The following is a 19,564-nucleotide window of genomic DNA, read 5'->3' as shown; positions in this document are numbered from 1 at the left end:
TAAGAGCTGGCAGAAAATAGCCCGCTTAAATCCGCCCCTCTGAGGAGATTACCGGCTAGCCTGAGCTACAAACAGTGATGGGCAAAATCCAGCATATGGCCTCAAACTTAACTGTCTAGGTTAAGCTTGTCAGCTAATTTTGTTTAATCTTGCATTTTAATGAATGCAGATTAATGTGAGGATGATACACAGGCCAAAATATCAGGATAGCTCAGCTATTACTCAAAGCTCGGGGTCTTATGATTTATTCATGCAATTAATCTACAGTCTTTACCCTTACAGAAGACCTTGGTACAACGTTTTTAGCAATTTAACTCTCAATCTTGTGTTACAGACTTCGTTAAAGACAGGCTTCGTGATTTTATATCAGAGCTAGCAGTTTGATTTGGCACCTGAAGGAGGCGCTCTATATGTTCGGTGTAAAGACCTGCTGTATACTTTTTTCCAGCCTCGGATTTAGAAACAATTAGTGACGAACAATTAGTGATGTAAAAACTCTGTTTTGCCGTTTACCTAAAAATAACACATCATTTTGACATTATAAAGACTTTTGCCAACATTTCACAATAACTATCATTAATAACATTAACAAACTATATTGTCTATTCCTTTAGTCAAACCCTTAGAAATGTAAATGTACATAGCGAGACAACAACAACTAGCGAGATTCATTATAAGTGTGTTTGCTGCTTATGTGTTTCATATAGCTAATAATGCTGGATTATCCTTTGATTTGACAGAACAAAGTTGTTCAAATATTAATAAGCAAATTAATATATATATATTTTGAACAAACTAGATTAAACGATGCTGATCCAGAAATATGTCTGACCTTGACTAAATGGTTCCAAAATACTTCCGTTCAGAGTAGAAAATGAATCGTCATTACATTACTATTCAGATACTGAAGTCGAAGTAAACTTTTCAAAGGTGTCTGAAAGATTTTTGTCTCCTAAAAGTCCACTGTTTCTCTGACGTTTCTCCCTCACAGATGGCTCAGCTGGAGGAAACAAGAAGCAAGGACAAACTAAACCAGCTCACAGCCAAGAGAACGATCTGTCCAAGGGACAAGACACGGGTTGTTTTCTACCTATGTACACAGACCCACTTTTTGACACGAGGTAAGATATCCCATCGCCTGTCCTGTAATTGCCGCAATCTGTCCGCTCCAGCTCCCTCGGGGTTGTTTTGCATAATGAATGAATGAATGAATGAATGAATGAGAGCCTGAAAGGGCCTATACTCCAGTTCTATGTAGAGCACAGTGTCAGACTTTTCTCCTTTTATGTCATTTGACTTTAAGTTGCGGTCGCGCCATTTTGTAATTACGATATGACAACCCGTGACGTTCTCACTGACTGGTGATGCGTTTTAACGGTCATCAGCATCATAAATCTTGAATGTTTTTTTATATTTTAATTTTTTTTTAAATGTATGTACATTTATAACACTATACTTAGTATTGTACCTTTTCATCAAATTACAAAAAACTAGTTACCGCTGCTTTGACGGTGTTTCTAATCCGGTTGTACAGCGCTTCCGTACCACTCATACCACTCATACCATACCACTCATATCTCATACCACAAGAAAACTACAAATGGTGCTAATATACATACACGATGTGGTGTAATACTACAAAAAATATATAATTATAACCTTTATCTCCATACCAAAATTCCAGATGGCCAGACAATGATTCATCTTTTATAAATCGTTAAAATATTAATATCTGTGACTTTGTGAGTACGGAGACTGTTGTGTAGACTGTAAGTATTTAAAATGTTTAACTTTTTAAAATGATTGATGTTTAAAATGAATAAATAGCGCTCATAAACGGCCGTCGATGGCATTCTCAAGTGAGTCGAGGCTTGGACCCGGAAACGGCGTTCCTTACGTCACGACTTAAAAAGCGGATAGAGTACCTCAGGGATGACGCGTTTTTGTAGGCCAACCCGGAAGTTAGCGGTGCATGGGTTCCCTCGGTTGAAAGCCTATGCATTTTTCCTATAGACTTTTGGAAAATCGCAGAAAATAAGCTCTGTGTTTAACAAAGGGTTATGACACTTACATGTTTTGTTTATCAAATCATCTTTAAAAGTTAAAACAACATAAATACATTTTGAAGCCCAAATAAAGCTAACAGTAGGCTATAAATGGACTACAGCACACCATGGTCGTGGATCAACGTTGTCACCACCAAGCTTCTTCAAACTGTATTTAAAAAACAATGTTATTTAAAAACATGTTCGCAGATTATGATCTGTGCTGTTATGAATACTTATACACTTTTTCATGAGAAATGCAGTCCAAATGTCCTGTTTATCATGATGACGTCTAAAGTCCCCGCCAAAGGAAGTAGTCCCTTTTAGCAATTTGTTAGCAACCGCCGTTTTTAAGACACAGTAAAGGTTTAAAAAAAAATCACAAGTGGGTTATAACAGGTGTGTTTTATGTCATAGATCAAAACGTGAAAATATTTAGAGGCTTTGTTGACCACAGACCTTATTTCAGGCGATTTAGCAATAACCCATTCAAAAAACCCATAGACTTTACGGCGTTGGAACCGGAAGTCCTAAATTGCTAACTCGCTTCCGGGTTTTGCCTACAAAAATGCGTCATCCCTGGAGCACTCTATACGGTAAAGTTGACATCTTTCTCTTTTCTGACTGCTGTTATCAATCTCTATTTTGTCCCCATATTTTTTAAAAGTTGTGAAAACACTGTTGTTGAGTTTTTCTTTGTTATTTGAGAACATGGGAACACAAAAATATATATTTAATGTATAGAGGGTATGCACGTGACGTCAACGTCGACCGTTATGACTGCGGTTACGCCCACTGAGCGGCAGCATTGGTTTTCAACGTGAATGCCACGAAAAACACACAAAACACATCCAAAACAGGAAAGAGCTTTGCGAATGACTGTACAAATAGCTTTGACACAATCAGAGGTATATTTTTACAGACTGCCAAAAGCTACAGAAAAAAAGCAAATGGATCACTGCAATTCACAGAACCAGATGGACTCCAGCAGAGAAACATGGATCTGCGGTTATTATTTTGTGTCGAAACAATGGATTTTGGGATAAAATCATACCCTATATATTGGATTGTTATATATTGTGTTGACCACTCATCAATTAAATATTTATTATCTTATGCCTCATTTCCACTGAGTGGTACGGTACGGTACGGTTCAGTACGGTATGCATTTTTTCCATTTCCATTGTCAAAAGTTGTGAATTCCGAACCGTACCGTAACACTTTTTTGGGACCCTTTCGTTGGGGTACCAAGCACAACAGTACCGTACCAAAAGGGTGGAGCTACACTCTGCAGAACGTTGATTGGTTGACAGAGAATCGTCACTTGCGTGTGCTACAAGGGGAATGACCATAGGGAATGACAACACAAGAGGCGCCAAACACAAATGTGGTTCAGACAACGCGTGCATTAATTATCTTCACTTCATGTAGGCTATATAACAAAACAAAATATAAAACACAACCCTGCCTCTTTTCGTTTTTATTTAAAAAATATGAAACCTATTAATCTGTGGTTCAGGCAATATGTGTATGTACTCTGATTATCGACAAAACAACCTTCTCTTTTTGTTAAACGTCAGTTTTAATTATCAATAATAACCATTATAAATAAAATATGAGAAGCTATACAATAAGAAATAAAGACAAGCAAACAATTCAGTCAAACATACAGCGCACTACAACGGTAAAGTTAAATAAATATATAAAGTTATAAAACTTAATTTTCCCCTCGGCCAAAACGATTTGTCCGGGAACAAATTATAAATTCATGAGACCAAAGATTGCCCGTTATACACAAGATGAATGATATCTTGTTTTTAACCATTACAGAGACATCAGAGCCAGTGGCGAATGTCAGAAGGACTAGCCGAGGTACAGCTGCTCTCGGTTGGGTACATGAGTACCGAGCGCCCGGTGATCGCCTGGATCTCACAACTCCGACAACGTCAGATCAAATTTTCAAATAGGCGCTATATTTATAAATCAACCACAAATTTGAGATTTAAACAACTACATTCTCGCCTGAAAACTTTTAAAACTACATTTCATGACACAGTAAAATAGTTTTTAAATTACGCGGGTTGCTGGTAGGTACACCTTGATCAGGCTGTCTTTCACAAAAAAAAGACGAGTTTTGCATTCGGCATGGACGTCTGAACTTTGCAATCTTGGTATTCTGAAACGCCGAATGCAAAACTTGTCTTTTTTTTGTGAAAGACAGCCTCAAGCCGAGAAGCAAGAACAAGATCTGCTGTAGTATGTCCTCCATTGTTGTTTACTATATCATTTTCTTCTTCGCACGAGAATGACGTCGATCACTATTTTCTGGCTACACCACACCTATCAAGGGTACTGTTTGCGGTGGAAACGCAAGCCTGATCAAGGTGTACCGTTCTGAACCGTACCGAACCGAACCGTACCACTCAGTGGAAACGAGGCATTATATTCTGCATAATTGGGTGCTTTTAAATAAACGCCGACAAAAACTAGGCTATACAAGTTTTAAAGCTGAACGATATGATGATATATCATTGATATAAGTGATCAGTCGGATTTAGACCTACTGATATTGTATATAAAGTGTTCACAGGCAGATTTGCTTTATGTGTTTCCCCAGCATTGAAATCAGGCACATATAAATGTCAGGAAACACGATTCCATGTCAATAGGTTTCTTTGACATTCGAGCCCAACCTTAAGTGTAATCGTTTGTTTTACTAGCGTTTTCGCAGTTTCTCCTATTAAATCCTTTCATGCAGCAGGTTCTTTTGCCACTCAGTCCAGCTGAGGGAGCGCGTTCTGGCGGGAAAGTGACGTCTATGCATACTCTCTATTCTCTCATATACCGCCATAGAATTTTATTCAACTTTGACGACTTCTGCTTCTGAGAAACCCAGAAATGTGAAAAGGGTCTTTGGTAGAATTGGCTAGTTGGCACAAAAACACTAGGGAACAGCAGTTCTGAAACTGCAGATTATTGTAGGATTATACTATTTCCTTTAACAGCCACAGTCTGTCAATGGAGGGTGTCGCTGTGGCTGTTGGAAAAAACTATGAATAAAGCGAGATCAGGCAAATGGCTTTTTGCTTGGCATCAACACAATTGGATAGATAGGCAGAGATGCTGAGGATGCTGCTGTTTGTCTCTTGTGATGTGTGAATCCTTCTCATCAGTCTTCCGTATTTCTGGAGTCTCTGGAGACATTGACCTTTTCTGTTCAGGATGCTTGCAGGCCTGAAGAAATGTCCGCATTTCTGTGCCCTTTCAGTGGCATTTCTTTATTTGTTTAACTGCAGATACTGTACATGTAGTAATTAATGCAACGTGTATCAGGCACTGTAAGAGCATAAAATTAATTATAAAATGACAAAAGCACATAAAAATTTTATTTAAATGAAATCTGAATATATAGAAGTACACAAAAATAAAGCCCATGTACTGTGTTAATATGAAATAAGTTTCCGTATTGATTTTTCACTGGTGTTTTACCTGTGTTTTAACGTAACGCATTACATTGTAAGGAAATGTCCATAAACTTTTCTGCCTGGACATTAACCATTTTCAGTATTTTTTTAATTGTAAAAGCTCATTTAAAATGTTAATAAATATGATATGAATGATACTAAACTGTTCGTAATATAAATACCAAGTTCTGTCATGAAACTTTAGATGGCGCAGAAACCCTCTGAACCCCTCCACCTTCCCCAGCTCCACCTGTATAGATCTGCTACGGGTAATTTCATATTTGCTATTTGTGTCTCCGTGCTTGCTCTGCAGCAGCAATAATCAACAGCAGCAGCAAAGGCAGCATAGCAGATCTATTCCGCAAAGACCAAATACATTAACATTGTCATGTCCATTACCATGCTAAACTCTTCAGAGAGTTGTCATGATATAAATTAAGTTAATACTTAGGGTTGTGGGTTGCATTAGGATTCTGGGATTGGTTCCAAATTGTGAAGTACAAATCAATATGTACAATTATGTTTCATTCCCTGAATTCCTACACAATGTTTGATTAAATTATGTGTTCAAACACACTCTTTATTAAAAATCACTGGACTATATAAAAAGGAATGACAAGACATTCTCAGTTGTTAAAGCACAGGAAGTAACTTGATTGTAATCTTGATTGTTTCATCCCCCTTTTGTTTGGGTTTTAATAAATGCCCTATCTGGATAACCATAGTTGTCCAGATAAATGTAGCATGCTTAATGTAGTTATTTTCTTGTTCCCCAGTCTCAGGATATGTGGATACACTCTCTGCTAGGTGCTTGATGTTGTGAAATACGAATCACACCCAGTTTGATTCACACCACCAACGGGTGATATGAATCAAACAGAAGATACTAGTCTGCATTGGTGGGCTTCCCATTTTCCTCCACTTTTATGGCGCAGTCTAAAAATGGAAATTTTTTCCTCACATCTCTTTAATGAACTTGATGTGAAACGGGGTGAAACAATCAAGAGAAATTTCATGTATTGTCTAGAAATATCATGTGGTTATCAGTGTTTGAGAAAGTTTCTTTTAAAAGTTATGTGTTACAATATTGTGTTACTCCCTTAAAAAGAAACTAATTGTGTTACTTAGTTACTTTTTATGGAAAGTAATGCGTTACATTACTTTTTGTCACCTGAGCTGTTCTTGTTTGTTTGTTTTTAATAACAAAACAAGTTATATTTTTGGCAAATGTAAAGGTCCTTTCACACCAAAAGTGAAATGAATAAGGTTCAGGCTGAAGGAAATGCAAATTCACACCTGTACAATAGAGGGCACAGCTCAAAGAAAGCTGTGCTGCCATTCTGGATTGCAGAAGATAGGATGCAGGAGAAGAAATTTCAACCCTCTGACTGCGTCCAACATCTTAAGCAGCTGACTTGTTGCCTTGCTGCCTTATCAGGCAGTGACTTTGCATATGAAGGCACCTTACGAAACTGATTTAGGAGAGACTTCTGATAGGCGTAACGGTTTATGATCTAAGTTAAAGGGGTGAGTGATTATGATTACACTTTTTAACGTTAGTGTGTAATGTTCCTGTTTGAGCATAAAAAACGTCTTCAAAGTTACAACCTAAATTCTGGAAAAGTTGGGATTTTTTAAATTTGAATAAAATGAAAACTAAAAGACTTTCAAATCACATGAGCCAATATTTTATTCACAATAGAACATAGATAACATAACAAATGTTTAAACTGAGAAATTTTATAATTTTATGCACAAAATGAGCTCATTTCAAATTTGATGCCTGCTACAGGTCTCAAAATAGTTGGGACGGGGGCATGTTTACCATGGTGTTTACCATCTCCTCTTCTTTTCAGAACAGTTTGAAGACGTCTGGGCATCGAGGTTATGAGTTTCTGGAGTTTTGGTGTTGAAATTTGGTCCCATTCTTGCTTGATATAGGTTTCCAGCTGCTGAAGAGTTCATGGTCGCCTATGATGTATTTTCTGTTTAATGATGCACCAAATGTTCTCTATATGTGAAAGATCTAGACTGCAGGCAGGCCAATTCAGCACCCAGACTTTTCTACGACAAAACTATACTGTTGTAATAGCTGCAGTATGTGGTTTTGCATTGTCCTGCTGAAATACACAAGGCCTTCACTGAAATAGACATCGTCTGGAAGCCTTTAAATACCTTTCAGCATTCATAGTGCCTTCCAAAACATGCAAGCTGCCCATAACATATGCACTTATGCACCTCCATACCATCAGAGATGCTGGTTTTTGAACATATATGGCTTCCTTTTTGCATGATAGAGCTTTAGTTGGCATCTGCAGATGGCACAGTGGATTGTGTTTACCGACAGTGGTTTCTGGAAGTATTCCTGGGCCCATTTAGTAATGTCATTGACAAAATCATGCTGATGAGTGAAGCAGTGTCATCTGAGGGCCGAAGACCACAGGCATCCAAAAAAGGTCTTCGGCCCTGTCCCTTACGCACAGATATTTCTCCAGTTTCTCTGAATCTTTTAATGATGTTATGCACTACAGATGATGAGATTTGCAATTTGACATTGAGGAACATTGTTTTTAAAGTATTCCACTTAATCTTTTTATGCACTCTTTCACAGCTCTGGCCATCTTTACTTCTGAGAGACTCTGCCTCTCTAAGATATCCCTTTTATAGCTAATCATGTTACAGACCTGATATCAAATAACTTAATTAGTTTCTAGATGTTCTCCCAGCTGAATATTTTCAAAATTTCTTGCTTTTTCAGTCATTTGTCACCCCTGTGCCAACTTTTTTGAGACCTGTATCAGGCATCAAATTTGAAAATAGCTTATTTTGTGCAAAAAAGTGTACAATTTCTCAGTTTATACATTTGTTGTGTTATCTATGTTCTATTGTGAATAAAATGTGATTCAGAAGTCTTTTAGTTTTCATTTTATTCAAATTTAAAAATGTCCTAACATTTCCAGAATTCGGGTTGTACAACACAAAGTTCAATGCAAAGGGATATGTTTTCTTTTAAAGAATTCTCTGTTTAAGGACTACAACAAACGGCTGGTAGGGACTACAAAGAGCAGGTTAGTGACATCATTAACCCTAAAATTTACATAAACACCCGCCCCTGAGAACACACAACAAAGGGGGTGAGGCCATGTTGGGCTGCTTTAGAGAAGAGGAAGAGTTGTTGTAGTAGAGTGTTGTTACCATGCCGTTATTTTACGGCGGACTGCTTCACAAACAAGAGTCAATTCAACGTTGGATTTGCACAAAAGATTAATATGCTAGTCGATGAGTTGAATCAACTCCACAGCAACTAAATAAATGTATCCACTAACAGTAAGGCTGAACACCATTACTGACAATCGTCATTTTGGCTGCGTGAAATTCTCCACCTTTGTTGTTTTTGAGCAACCGAAGCACGAGCTGTTAAAGCTCCACCCTCTTCTGGAAAGGGGGCTGGGAGCAGCAGCTCATTTGCATTTAAAGGGACACACACAAAAACGATGACAGAAACCAATGACTACATTGAGACAACGTTTGATTAGGTGTTAGCTGTAACCGAAATGTCTTGCCATTCCTTTTATGTAGTCCATTGATTTTTAATAAAGAGTTTGTTTGAAAATTGTATTGCCTGGATGTTTTAGGAAGTCATGAATTTACAGTTTAAATTAGGTTTATATTTTGTTTTACCTGCACTGTTGAGTGTCCTGTTGCCACGTATATCAAAATTTTTGCCTTTAACTGTGAATAATTGCTGACATCACTGTTACAAGTTTGCTTATCTCATCTCCCTTATGTAAACAGACTTCACCTGTCTGTGTAATAGGAAGACAGTGCATCTGTTTGTTACTTGTATACAGCCATAATTGGAAACCACATCAAAGCTTCGCCTCAACCTTGTCTTTTAAACATGAAGAATTTTGACAAGCGCCAATACATCATTTTAAGGCTAAGGAAAGTGTGCTGAGACTCTAGATGTATGCATGAGACAGAGAGTAAAGCTCGCCAGAGGCTCCAGCAGTCGTGCGTTTGAAGCTGCTTTATTTGTGGTGTCAGCGCGCTGTTTGATCAGGGAGACTAATAGCTGACAGTGATTGTGAGTGTGTGCTGTGTATATTAGTGAGTGGGATGTGACATGAACAGCCTGCAGGGCCAATAGGAGAGGAAGGTGTGCGTATTTCAGGTGTCTGTACATGGTGTGATGGAAGATGAGGTAAAAATAGAAAATGGGGCCTTCGCCCAGCAAGTGTTGTGCACTTCTGAATTAAATGGAGAACTCTCTTTAAATCTGGTGTGCAGGATGGTCATTTGAATGTAATGAAATTTGCTGTAAAAAAAAATGGTGTGTCGTTTTCATTTTTTCATGTGTTAATTTTTCAGTATGAATTACTGATAATTGTATGTATATTCTATTTTATTATTTATATAATATGATAATTTAATTGTAGATTAATTTTGGACTGAGATTGTAGAATCTTTTTAAATTGTAAAATTATATAATATATAAATATATAATTAGAATATGCAAATTAACTGTCTTTTAATTATAATTAAATATATTTTTGAGATAAAAATATAAATATATTTGTTTTAAATAAATATAAATGTATTTAATGTATTTTAATTAAATTACATTAAATTAAAAATCTGTTTAATTTTATAATATATAATATTTAAAATTATAGATTAATTTTGGACTGCAATTGTAAAATCTTTTTAATTTTTTAAAATTATATAATATTTGATATATAAATATGTCATTTGAATATGTAAATGAAATAATTTATAAAATTATATAATATATAACTATATAATTAGAATATGTAAATCTTTTAATTTTATTTAAATATATGTTAGATAAATATATAAATACATTTGTTTCAAATATATATAAATATATTTAAATATACATTTCATTAAATTAAAAATCAATTTATTTCATTTTATTATATATAATATCATATTTTAATTATAGATTACCCTTGGACTGCGATTGTAAAATCTTGAATTTGTAAAATTATATACTGTATAAATATATAATTTCAATATTTCAAATAAAATAATTTGTAAAATTATATAATATATAAATATATAATTAGATTAGAATATGTAAATTAACTGTCTTTTAATTATAATAAAATATTTGTTAGATAAATATATAATAGGCTATATTTGTTTTAAATATATATATATATATATATATATATATATATATATATATATATATATATATATATATATATATATATATATATATATATATTTTTTTTTTTTTTTTTTAAATACATTAGATTAAAAAATATATATATAATATTTTAATTATAGATTATTTTTGAACTGCGATTGTAAAATCTTTTTAATTTGTAAAATTATATACTATATAAAAATATAGTTAGAATATGTCAATTAAATGTCTTTTAAATATAATGACATATTTAAATATATATGAGATAAATATATAAATATGTTTGTTTTAAATAAATAGATCTATTTTTAAAAATATTTAAGTGTATTATATATAATATAATATTTTAATATTTGTTATATTTGGACTGATTGTAAAATCCTTTTAATTTGTAAAATTAAATGTATTGAATTAAATATATGTATAAGATAAATGTATACATGTGTTTTTATTACATTATTTTTTTATTTTTTTATTTATATATACTATTTTAATCATAGATACATTTGGGATTGTGACAGTAGAATATTTTTGAACTATATAATATATAAAATATAATTACAATATGTAATTGAATATATAATATATTAATTATGAAATAAATATACAGTCTTTAAATAGTAAATAAATAAATTTTTTCAAATTGCAATTCAAATCTCATTTCCATTTTAACTTCTAATTTACCTAACAGATTGAAAGGCCCCTAATTCTTATATTCTGAATTTTTCCCAAACCTGGTGCCACAAAATGGAGCCCAGCAGACCTGGTTAATGCACAGATAGTTTTGGCCCTGTGAAATCAGGCTAGATCCAATCTGGGCTTGAAATAGAGGACGTGGGCTCGCAGTGGGGGAGGACAGACATCGAAAAGATGAATCTCAGTGTGGTGAAGGCACACTCAGGCGCATTGTTCGCTAAAGTAGGCCTCCTTCATGTCTGACTGACAGCAAAGTCATGATGGAGACAACAGCGCCACTGGTTTGACCCAGAGCTGGAACACACATCAAACACACAGTCACTGACGTGGCAATATGACAAAATCATTTTGGGTCACACAAGTTACAGACAGACACACAAAGGAGCTGGACGGTTTGAAAACCGCATACACGGTAACAACACAGAGAAGAGAGGCATGATCACGGACACCATGACGGGAGCGCAGCATTACGGCCACCGTATGTAAGTACGCGGTTTAAAACAATAAAGATGTTTCAGGTGCGAAAGGTCAAGGGAGAGGTCAAGGCTCGTTTGAAATGTGTAGGAAAAAGAAGAACGCATGAGGACGATGTTGAATATGTATGAGGAATACGAGTATGGAATGCAAGAACATCTAATTCGTTATATTTTCCATTTACATATATACATATTTATAAGGTAAAGTTATATAACCTATCGTACATGCTATGAGTGAGTCTCTAAGTTGACTTTGATTTGAATTGATACAAATAGATGAAGTGAGCCACAATCTGAGCAGACGTCTCTATGATGATGCATTAGTGCCTGGGGATTGTCACGTTTATGAAAACTTGTTGTTTAAATAAAGAGTAAACACAGCTTTTAGCTAAATAATGTCTTTACAAATGTTGGAGAGTGAGGCTAACTGGGCAATTTGTGTGTTTGAGTTACCGTTCTTTGTGGAAGTAGGACACATCCTGCCTCCAGCTGGGATTCATGACATTTGAATACAAACATAACTAGTGTGTATGTTTTTTTCCCTGTCTTGTTTGCCTGTAATGTGCACGTGTTTGTATATGGCTCATGGTACACTCTTAGAAATAATGCTTCCAAAAGGGAGATTTGGAACAGAACCATTTTGGGTTTCCTAAAGAACTTTTCAGTTAACAGTTCTTAAAAGAACCATTTTTTCTTAGAGTGAAGAACTTGGAATGTGCAAAAAAAAAAAAATGGAATGTGCAATGGAATGTTTCCATAGATGTTAAAGGTTCTTCATGGAACCATCGATGCCAGTAAAGAACCTTTGCTCATAAGAGTGTAATAAGACAATGTAAAATTAAAGTTTGGTGCTGCAGTCTGTTGTGAACAAGTCACGGCTGAAGGGCGTTGATAGATGCGAAGCGGAGTGCCTGCAACCCCTTCAGCCGTGACTTATTCACGATACAGCACTAGCCTTGAATACCTTATTGCTTTTATAAAACGGTTACCACACAATACAAATATTAAAGCTAAAATATGTTTCAATGCAACTTTCATGAAGTAAACTTTCACTAAAAGCCTTCCTTCCGCCGGAAAAACAGTCCCTGATCGTGAACAGCAGCAGAAGTTACATTATTACACCATTAGATGGCAGCAAAGACTGTCTTTATGAGTGTATCAGTCAGTAGCGAAGACTTTTACATTGAAAAGACTGAATTGTTGTGAACAGAGAACAAGACTCAACTGACAAATGCTTTGACTAGCGCTGTCAGTCACGGGAAAACCCCTTAACTGTTAAAAGGACAAGATATTGCAGCAGACATTTAAACAGATTTTTTATTATGAACATATGACTGACCTGAAGGAAAATGCTAAATCTGAATGCAGGTAATAAACTCGCTCACTCAATCTCTTTCTCACAACACTCTTCTACATAATACAGTAAGCTTCAATGAACAATATCAGATGAGAATATACAAAACCGTTGGGTGAAGCGATCATAGCCGTGTTTTATCATGAATAAAACACAGCTATTGACCAATCAGAATCATGGACAGGAACTAACAGTTTTATAATAATTCATAATATTTGTTAAAATAAATACTCTTTACTCTTAAGAATATATTTCAAATGTAAGAAAAAAGTATTAAGATGTGTAAGGAAATATTGTAGTACTTTTTATAACATTTCCATTTAAAGGCCCCGATATACTTCAAACAAAATTGAAGATCAAACTGATGTGACGTTATTTTGAACAAAATCAGGCCAAAACGATGTTCGTTTTGGAAGATTGAAATGGTGTCATGAGAAATCGAGTCCCCCCCAGGAATCGGGTCTCCTTTAGGACCCACACGGTAATGCCTGATCAAAAATTGTTATTGTCTTAACTAATTATAAGCTATTTCACTATTGTATTACATTAAGTGCACAAACAACATGCTTGAAATATAAAATGAATGCCCATAATAAAACAAACTGGAAACAGATATTGGAAGCAAAAAACATACATAATGTAATATAGGCTAAGCTAGTAGGCTAATCAGGTCGATGTATGCTATGCTAGTATATAAGCTAACTAAAAAACAGTAAGAATGAAAAAATGCATGGTGAAGTCAATTTTTCAAACAATTTTCGAATAACACACAAACAAATTTTAAGTACCGTTTGCGAAAATAGACGTAAGGCTGTATCTCTTCAACACTGTATTCTGACCAAACTTGGTACATCTCATCACAAGCATGAGCTGAGGTTACATGCTGCGTTTCGGCGCAGCGCCACCTACTGGTCCGGAGATATTACATTTTTTTTTGCTTATACTGTTTGCCCAAACATCATAAAAGTGGTCTCATTAGATTCAGGGCATCATTTTGAGTCGAATGATATCCAGTTTTCCCATATCGGCTATTTTGAATTTTGTCGTAAAATGTTGTATTTTATGAACACATTAGTGTATTGTTACAAAACTCAGTATGTGTCTTCAGCACCATGCCCTGACAGTACTCAAAAACATTTTGGGGCATCGCCACCTCATGGTCAAAAGTTAAAAGGAAATTTCCAAAAATGCTAATAACTTTTGATTAAATTAACCTATTGTAATGAAACTGATCTTAATAGATTCATTGGGTAATGCCAAGAACATAGATACCAATTTTGCCATATGTGGCCAAACTTCCTGTCCGCCATTTTGATTTTTACTTTTTCAAACTCCTCCTAGACCGTTTGTCCTATTTTCACCAAAATGGAATCATCAGACTGTGCCTACAAAAAGTTATGGATTTCGTGTTTATAGACGCAATCGTTTTCGTATTCCGCAGCAAAAAATTTGAGGTATGATGCCAAAATGACTCTTGAGGCTGTATATCTGCAATGCTTTGGCATGTTGACACCAAAATTTGTATGTGTCCTTGTCACCTCACTCTGACCACACCACATCAATTTGGTCACAGCGCCATCTATTGGTTAAAAGTGATAATTCATTAAATCAGATTCTGATTTTTCAGTCATTTTGCCTAAAATGATCTTAATAGGTCTTTAATTGCTCATTGTTGCAGTTATGGTGCGTTCACACCAGACACGAATGAAGCGGTAAGCGAGAGTGATTTACATGTTAAGTCAATGCAAAGAAGCGATTTGACATCCTGCGGTGCGATTCGCGCGAATGAAGCGGCGCGAATGACGCGATTCGCGCGAATCGCGCAAGTTGAAAAATCTGAACTTTGGCGAATTTCCGTGCCGCATTAACCAATCAGGAGCTTGCTCTAGTAGTGACGTGACATAGCGAGCTGAGGCACAATTTCGAAACAACAATGGAGGACAAAATCATCGATGCTGTACATCTTCATACATTTATAGAAACAGAAATAAAAAGTATCGTGTTTGAAAGAAAGTGAGTGAGGAGGTCGGACAATCTGATAAGTTGTAAAAAACGGTCTTTACTCAATTAGAGCTATATATATATACATATTAAGACTACAAGCCAACTAAAGACGACCAATTGAGCTTATTCTCTGTAATTTACAATTATTTCCCCACTGACAAGTTGTGTTTATTCAGAGGAAGTGTGCAGAAAGCAGTGGGAGAGTCTTGGACACATAAAGGAGCGGGAGAGCCCCTCTCATGACACGAATTTGCGTCTGTGGTGAAGGGATTTTCACGTGCGAATGAAGCGAATGTCACGCGCGAATAAAGCGAGTAAACTCAAAATGTTCAAGATGTTCAAAATGTTGCGTGAATAGCGTGATTTATTCACACAAGTCACGTCTGGTGTGAACGCAATATAAGTCTGATGCTCCCAGCTATGCTGGTATGACTTGTCATGCCATCTTTGTGCTTGGCCCCATAATTGCTGTTTGCAGCTATATTTATATTTGTTGTCTTCTTCCGTGTCTGTAGAATACCCAACTATGACGACAACTTCTTCTGAGGTCCCCAGAAATGTGAAAGAGTCCATTCTTGAAATAAAATGGCATAAAAGTTTTTCAAAACCATAAATATGAAAAGTACATTGGCACAATTTAAACTAGATTTTTAAAGATTCGCCTTCATAAGACTTTCTTTTTTGCGGACACTCCTATTTGTCATTGAACCACAAATCTTTTCTCAGTCTCATGCGCACATACACGGGCTCTTGCTGAATAGAAACCCAACTGATTGATCACCAGATTAAGTTCCAGTGTTGTACCAGAGGATATGGTATTTATCTGTTGAGCTCTCACTTTGTCTGTGTCCGTCTAATAGTTTTCAGTTTCTTGCTGACTTCGAGCAAACGTGCCTTTCTAAATCATAGGCCAAAGCCGATCTCCACTGGACCGTGCGACCATAAAAGGACTGGGTCTGGCTGGGCTGATCCTTGACCATCAACGTTAACTACTATAATGATTTCCAATTATAGAGTTCTGTTGTGGAGCTAATGCATTAAATTAGGTATGCAGTTAGATTAGGTTTTTGCTAGCGTTGTGTTTTTGTAACACCGCATGTGAGTTGAAAGTTAGCAAACGTAAAACTTAATATTCAATGCCTGTGAGGCAACTGCAGTTAGAAATAGAGATACAGTATTACACAACGTAATCAAAGATGTAACCGTCTTCTCACGTGCACTTTGCAGATCCAAGTGCTCTGCGTTCAGTAACATTTAATGCTACATTTCACTTCAGGCCCCTTTTTTGAGGCATTAAAAGCACTGTAAGCTTTAAAGTGAAAGTACGGTGAAATATCTTTGTTGAAAGACAAAGATTTTGCTCTTTTATAGGTTAATGTCTGAAGTGACCATCTAGCGAACTCTCACATGCACTTTGAAAATACTCTGATCAAAAGGTTTGCTTTCAGTTACGATTTCATGCTACTTGTCACTCCAAAGTTCTTTTTGAGGTGTTAAAACTGCCATAAGAAAGACAAAGATTTGCTTGTTTTGTAGGCTAATGCCCAAAGTAGTAATTGTCTAACAAACTCTCATGTCTACTGTGCATATGTTTTAATCAAAACGGCCCGAATACGGTTGGTAAGGAGCATCTCATGCTACTTTTCACTTAAAGCCTCTTTCCGAGGTATTAAAGCCACCAACAGCAAAATTAAATGAAATGAAACTGAAATATGCTTGTTGAAAAAGAAAAATAGGCTAATAGCTAAAGTAGTAGCCATCTAGCAAACCCGCATGCAGTGTTATTGAAGTATATTTGTATACTATTATAGTAATCATTAATATTTTGATTATCATTTTTAATATTTTCATTTCAATTTTAGCTTAGGTTTGAGAACTTTTGTTATTTGCTTCTGTCATTTTTATATTTTTAATATTTTTACTTTATTTATATTTTTATTTTATTTCTATTTAACTTTTTTTTCTATTTTTATTTCAGTTTTAAAAATTGTAGTAATTTTAGACAAAACTTCTCGTTTTTGGAAACAGAAGTTGCGATAGTCTTTTCTTCCCTATTGTGACGTTTGTCTGAGAGAAACGGCTTCTAGAACAAGAAAAAATGTAGGACGGGACTTGATTTTGTCCATGGAGAACTGATTGGATGGTTGTGGTTTGCTATTGGTGGATCTCATGTGAGTGACAGGTTGCCCCGCCCTCACGCCATTAAACGCATCATCAGTGAAGAGATGTCGCTGCAAGAGGGAGGGCAAGTTATTTTGATTGAAGATTATGAAGACATATGAATTAAAAAAATTATGATGTGCATGTCTAAATCATAATAAATACTGCATTATTCCATAAAAAACAGGAATTGTCAATTTTGATTTCATGGTGACTTTAACATTTCAGCAATATTGTTAAATTGGAATTTTTTTGTGTTTAACTAGTTTTGTGGAATTCTGTTGGTCTAACATGGGCTTTATGTAGTTTGAAGTAATTCTTATTTCTTAGTATTTGTGACTCAAAAGGTCCTGTAAATCATTAACTTTTTTGAAGTGTAATGCAAGGTTCAGACTACACAATATCAGTCCACATGATGCCGTGGCAATTCATAAACGGCGATGGGCGTCAGGACACAAGAATCCATTGCTTTATCTTGTATAGTGTGTCATAGTGGACGACAACTGACATTACGTCTGCAATGCTTTACAACGTCACAACAGAAAGACTAGAACTATGGAAGACCAATGGGGCCAAAACATTTACAAGTCAGTTTCAAACATTTTGGCCCTATTGGCCTTCCATATAGAATGTTTCATTTTTCCCTGTCATATCTGTGATGTTGACCAATGGGAGCACAGAAGCTCTTCTGAACACAGCTTTTAAACTTAACGAAACAAAAAAGAGACAATGGTATTGGTGATGTAAGGTGGAATTATGCACTGGAGGAAAGATTCGTAGAGCTATGGCAACAATACTGCAGCCTTTATGATGTTTCCTCGAGGGACGTTTACCACGACAGAGTGAAAAAATTATACATTCTGGTGAACAATAGAGGTGGTGCTTCAGCAACCCGGTGAGTACATTTATTTTGATTTTACTACTGGCTAAAAATAAAAAATAAATAAATAAAAAACTAAATTGTAGCTCAAGTTTGCTTTGGAAGATTGACAGCCCATATGCCCTCTTCTTGCAATCCAGGAATGTGTCAGGTTTTCTTTCTTTTTTGGGTTTTTCTGATGCCAAAACAGCCAGTGCAAAACATGCTGCTTTGGTAGCCATTGTTTGTTTACGCTCACAAACCCTTGTTGTCAGTCGATAGTTCCGCCTTTTCAATGACATCACGCACATCGTTGAAGACGGCAAGCGATGATTGGTTGGGAAGCAACACGTAGTCTGACATGTTTCTTGTCCTTGACACGACAACAAAAGTCAAAATCACATAATCTGACACAGTTACTATCGTAACAGACAAAAATATTGTTTAGCCTGAACCCAGAATATACGGAGCCCCTAAAGGGACATGGTGGTGGGGGAGAAAAATGAGATGGGAGGAAAAATAATAAGTCAATGCTTTTGACTTATTTTGTGCTTCCCCGGGAAACTTTACATTCGCTCGTAAAACCTTTGCGTTCCCCTGAGGAACTTTACGTTCTTTCGCAAATGTTTTGCATTCCCCTGATAAACTTTACATTCGCTCATAAAACCTTTGCGTTCCCCTGAGGAACATTGCGTTCTTTCGCGAATGTTTTGCGTTCCCCCGGGAAACTTTTTACATTCGCTCGTAAAACCTTCGCGTTCCCCTGAGGAACATTCAGGTCTCTTGCAAATGTTTTGTGTTGCCCCTGAGAAACTTTGCGTTCAAACTCTTTGCGAGTAAACGCAATGTTTCTCGGAGGAACACAAAACATTTGCGAGAGAAAGCAAAAGCATTGACAAATAATATTTCCTCCATCTCAGAGTTTTTTCCTTCACCATGTCCCTTTAGGTTCTCTGTAGGCATAAGCAACTGGCTAAAGTAGTAAAGATATCTGTGTACTTTAAGTGAGTACGTTTTTGTGAGGAACATTTCATGTTATATTTCACTTAAAGCCTTTTTCTGAGGTGTTAAAGCAGTATTTTTGCTTGTTTTCTCGAGTACCCAGCAAACGTGTTATGCAATATAATTGAACATGTAGCCATTTCTCACATGTACTTTGCTGATGCTATGATCAAATTGCTAAACTTTTGCTTACAGATGTAATGCTAGGCTATATTTCGCTTTAGGCCCTTTTCCGCGGTGTAAAAAGCAATATAAGCTAAATATAGTGAAATATGTTTGTTGAATTGTGCTTGTTTAGCATTCTAACCAATAAATATCTTAACTTGTG

At 35.8% G+C, this 19,564-nt stretch overlaps 1 protein-coding gene across 2 annotated transcripts in view; it reads left to right on the top strand.

The window, feature by feature from the left end:
• The first annotated feature begins 1,077 nt into the window (after positions 1 to 1,077).
• Positions 1,078 to 19,564, top strand: part of tjp1b (tight junction protein 1b) — a 163,847-nt gene continuing 145,360 nt past the window's right edge. For both annotated transcript variants that reach the window (XM_067380318.1, XM_067380321.1), the window contains exon 1: positions 1,078 to 1,121. In XM_067380318.1, coding sequence (XP_067236419.1) covers positions 1,093 to 1,121 — 29 coding nt within the window. In that variant the 5' untranslated portion in view covers positions 1,078 to 1,092. The remainder of the gene's footprint in view (positions 1,122 to 19,564) is intronic.

This window comes from Chanodichthys erythropterus, chromosome 24, assembly GCF_024489055.1.
Source record: "Chanodichthys erythropterus isolate Z2021 chromosome 24, ASM2448905v1, whole genome shotgun sequence".
In the NCBI taxonomy this organism is placed as follows: domain Eukaryota; kingdom Metazoa; phylum Chordata; class Actinopteri; order Cypriniformes; family Xenocyprididae; genus Chanodichthys; species Chanodichthys erythropterus.
Note: the sequence above shows the minus strand (reverse complement) of the source record. Positions and strands in the feature narration are given on the sequence as shown.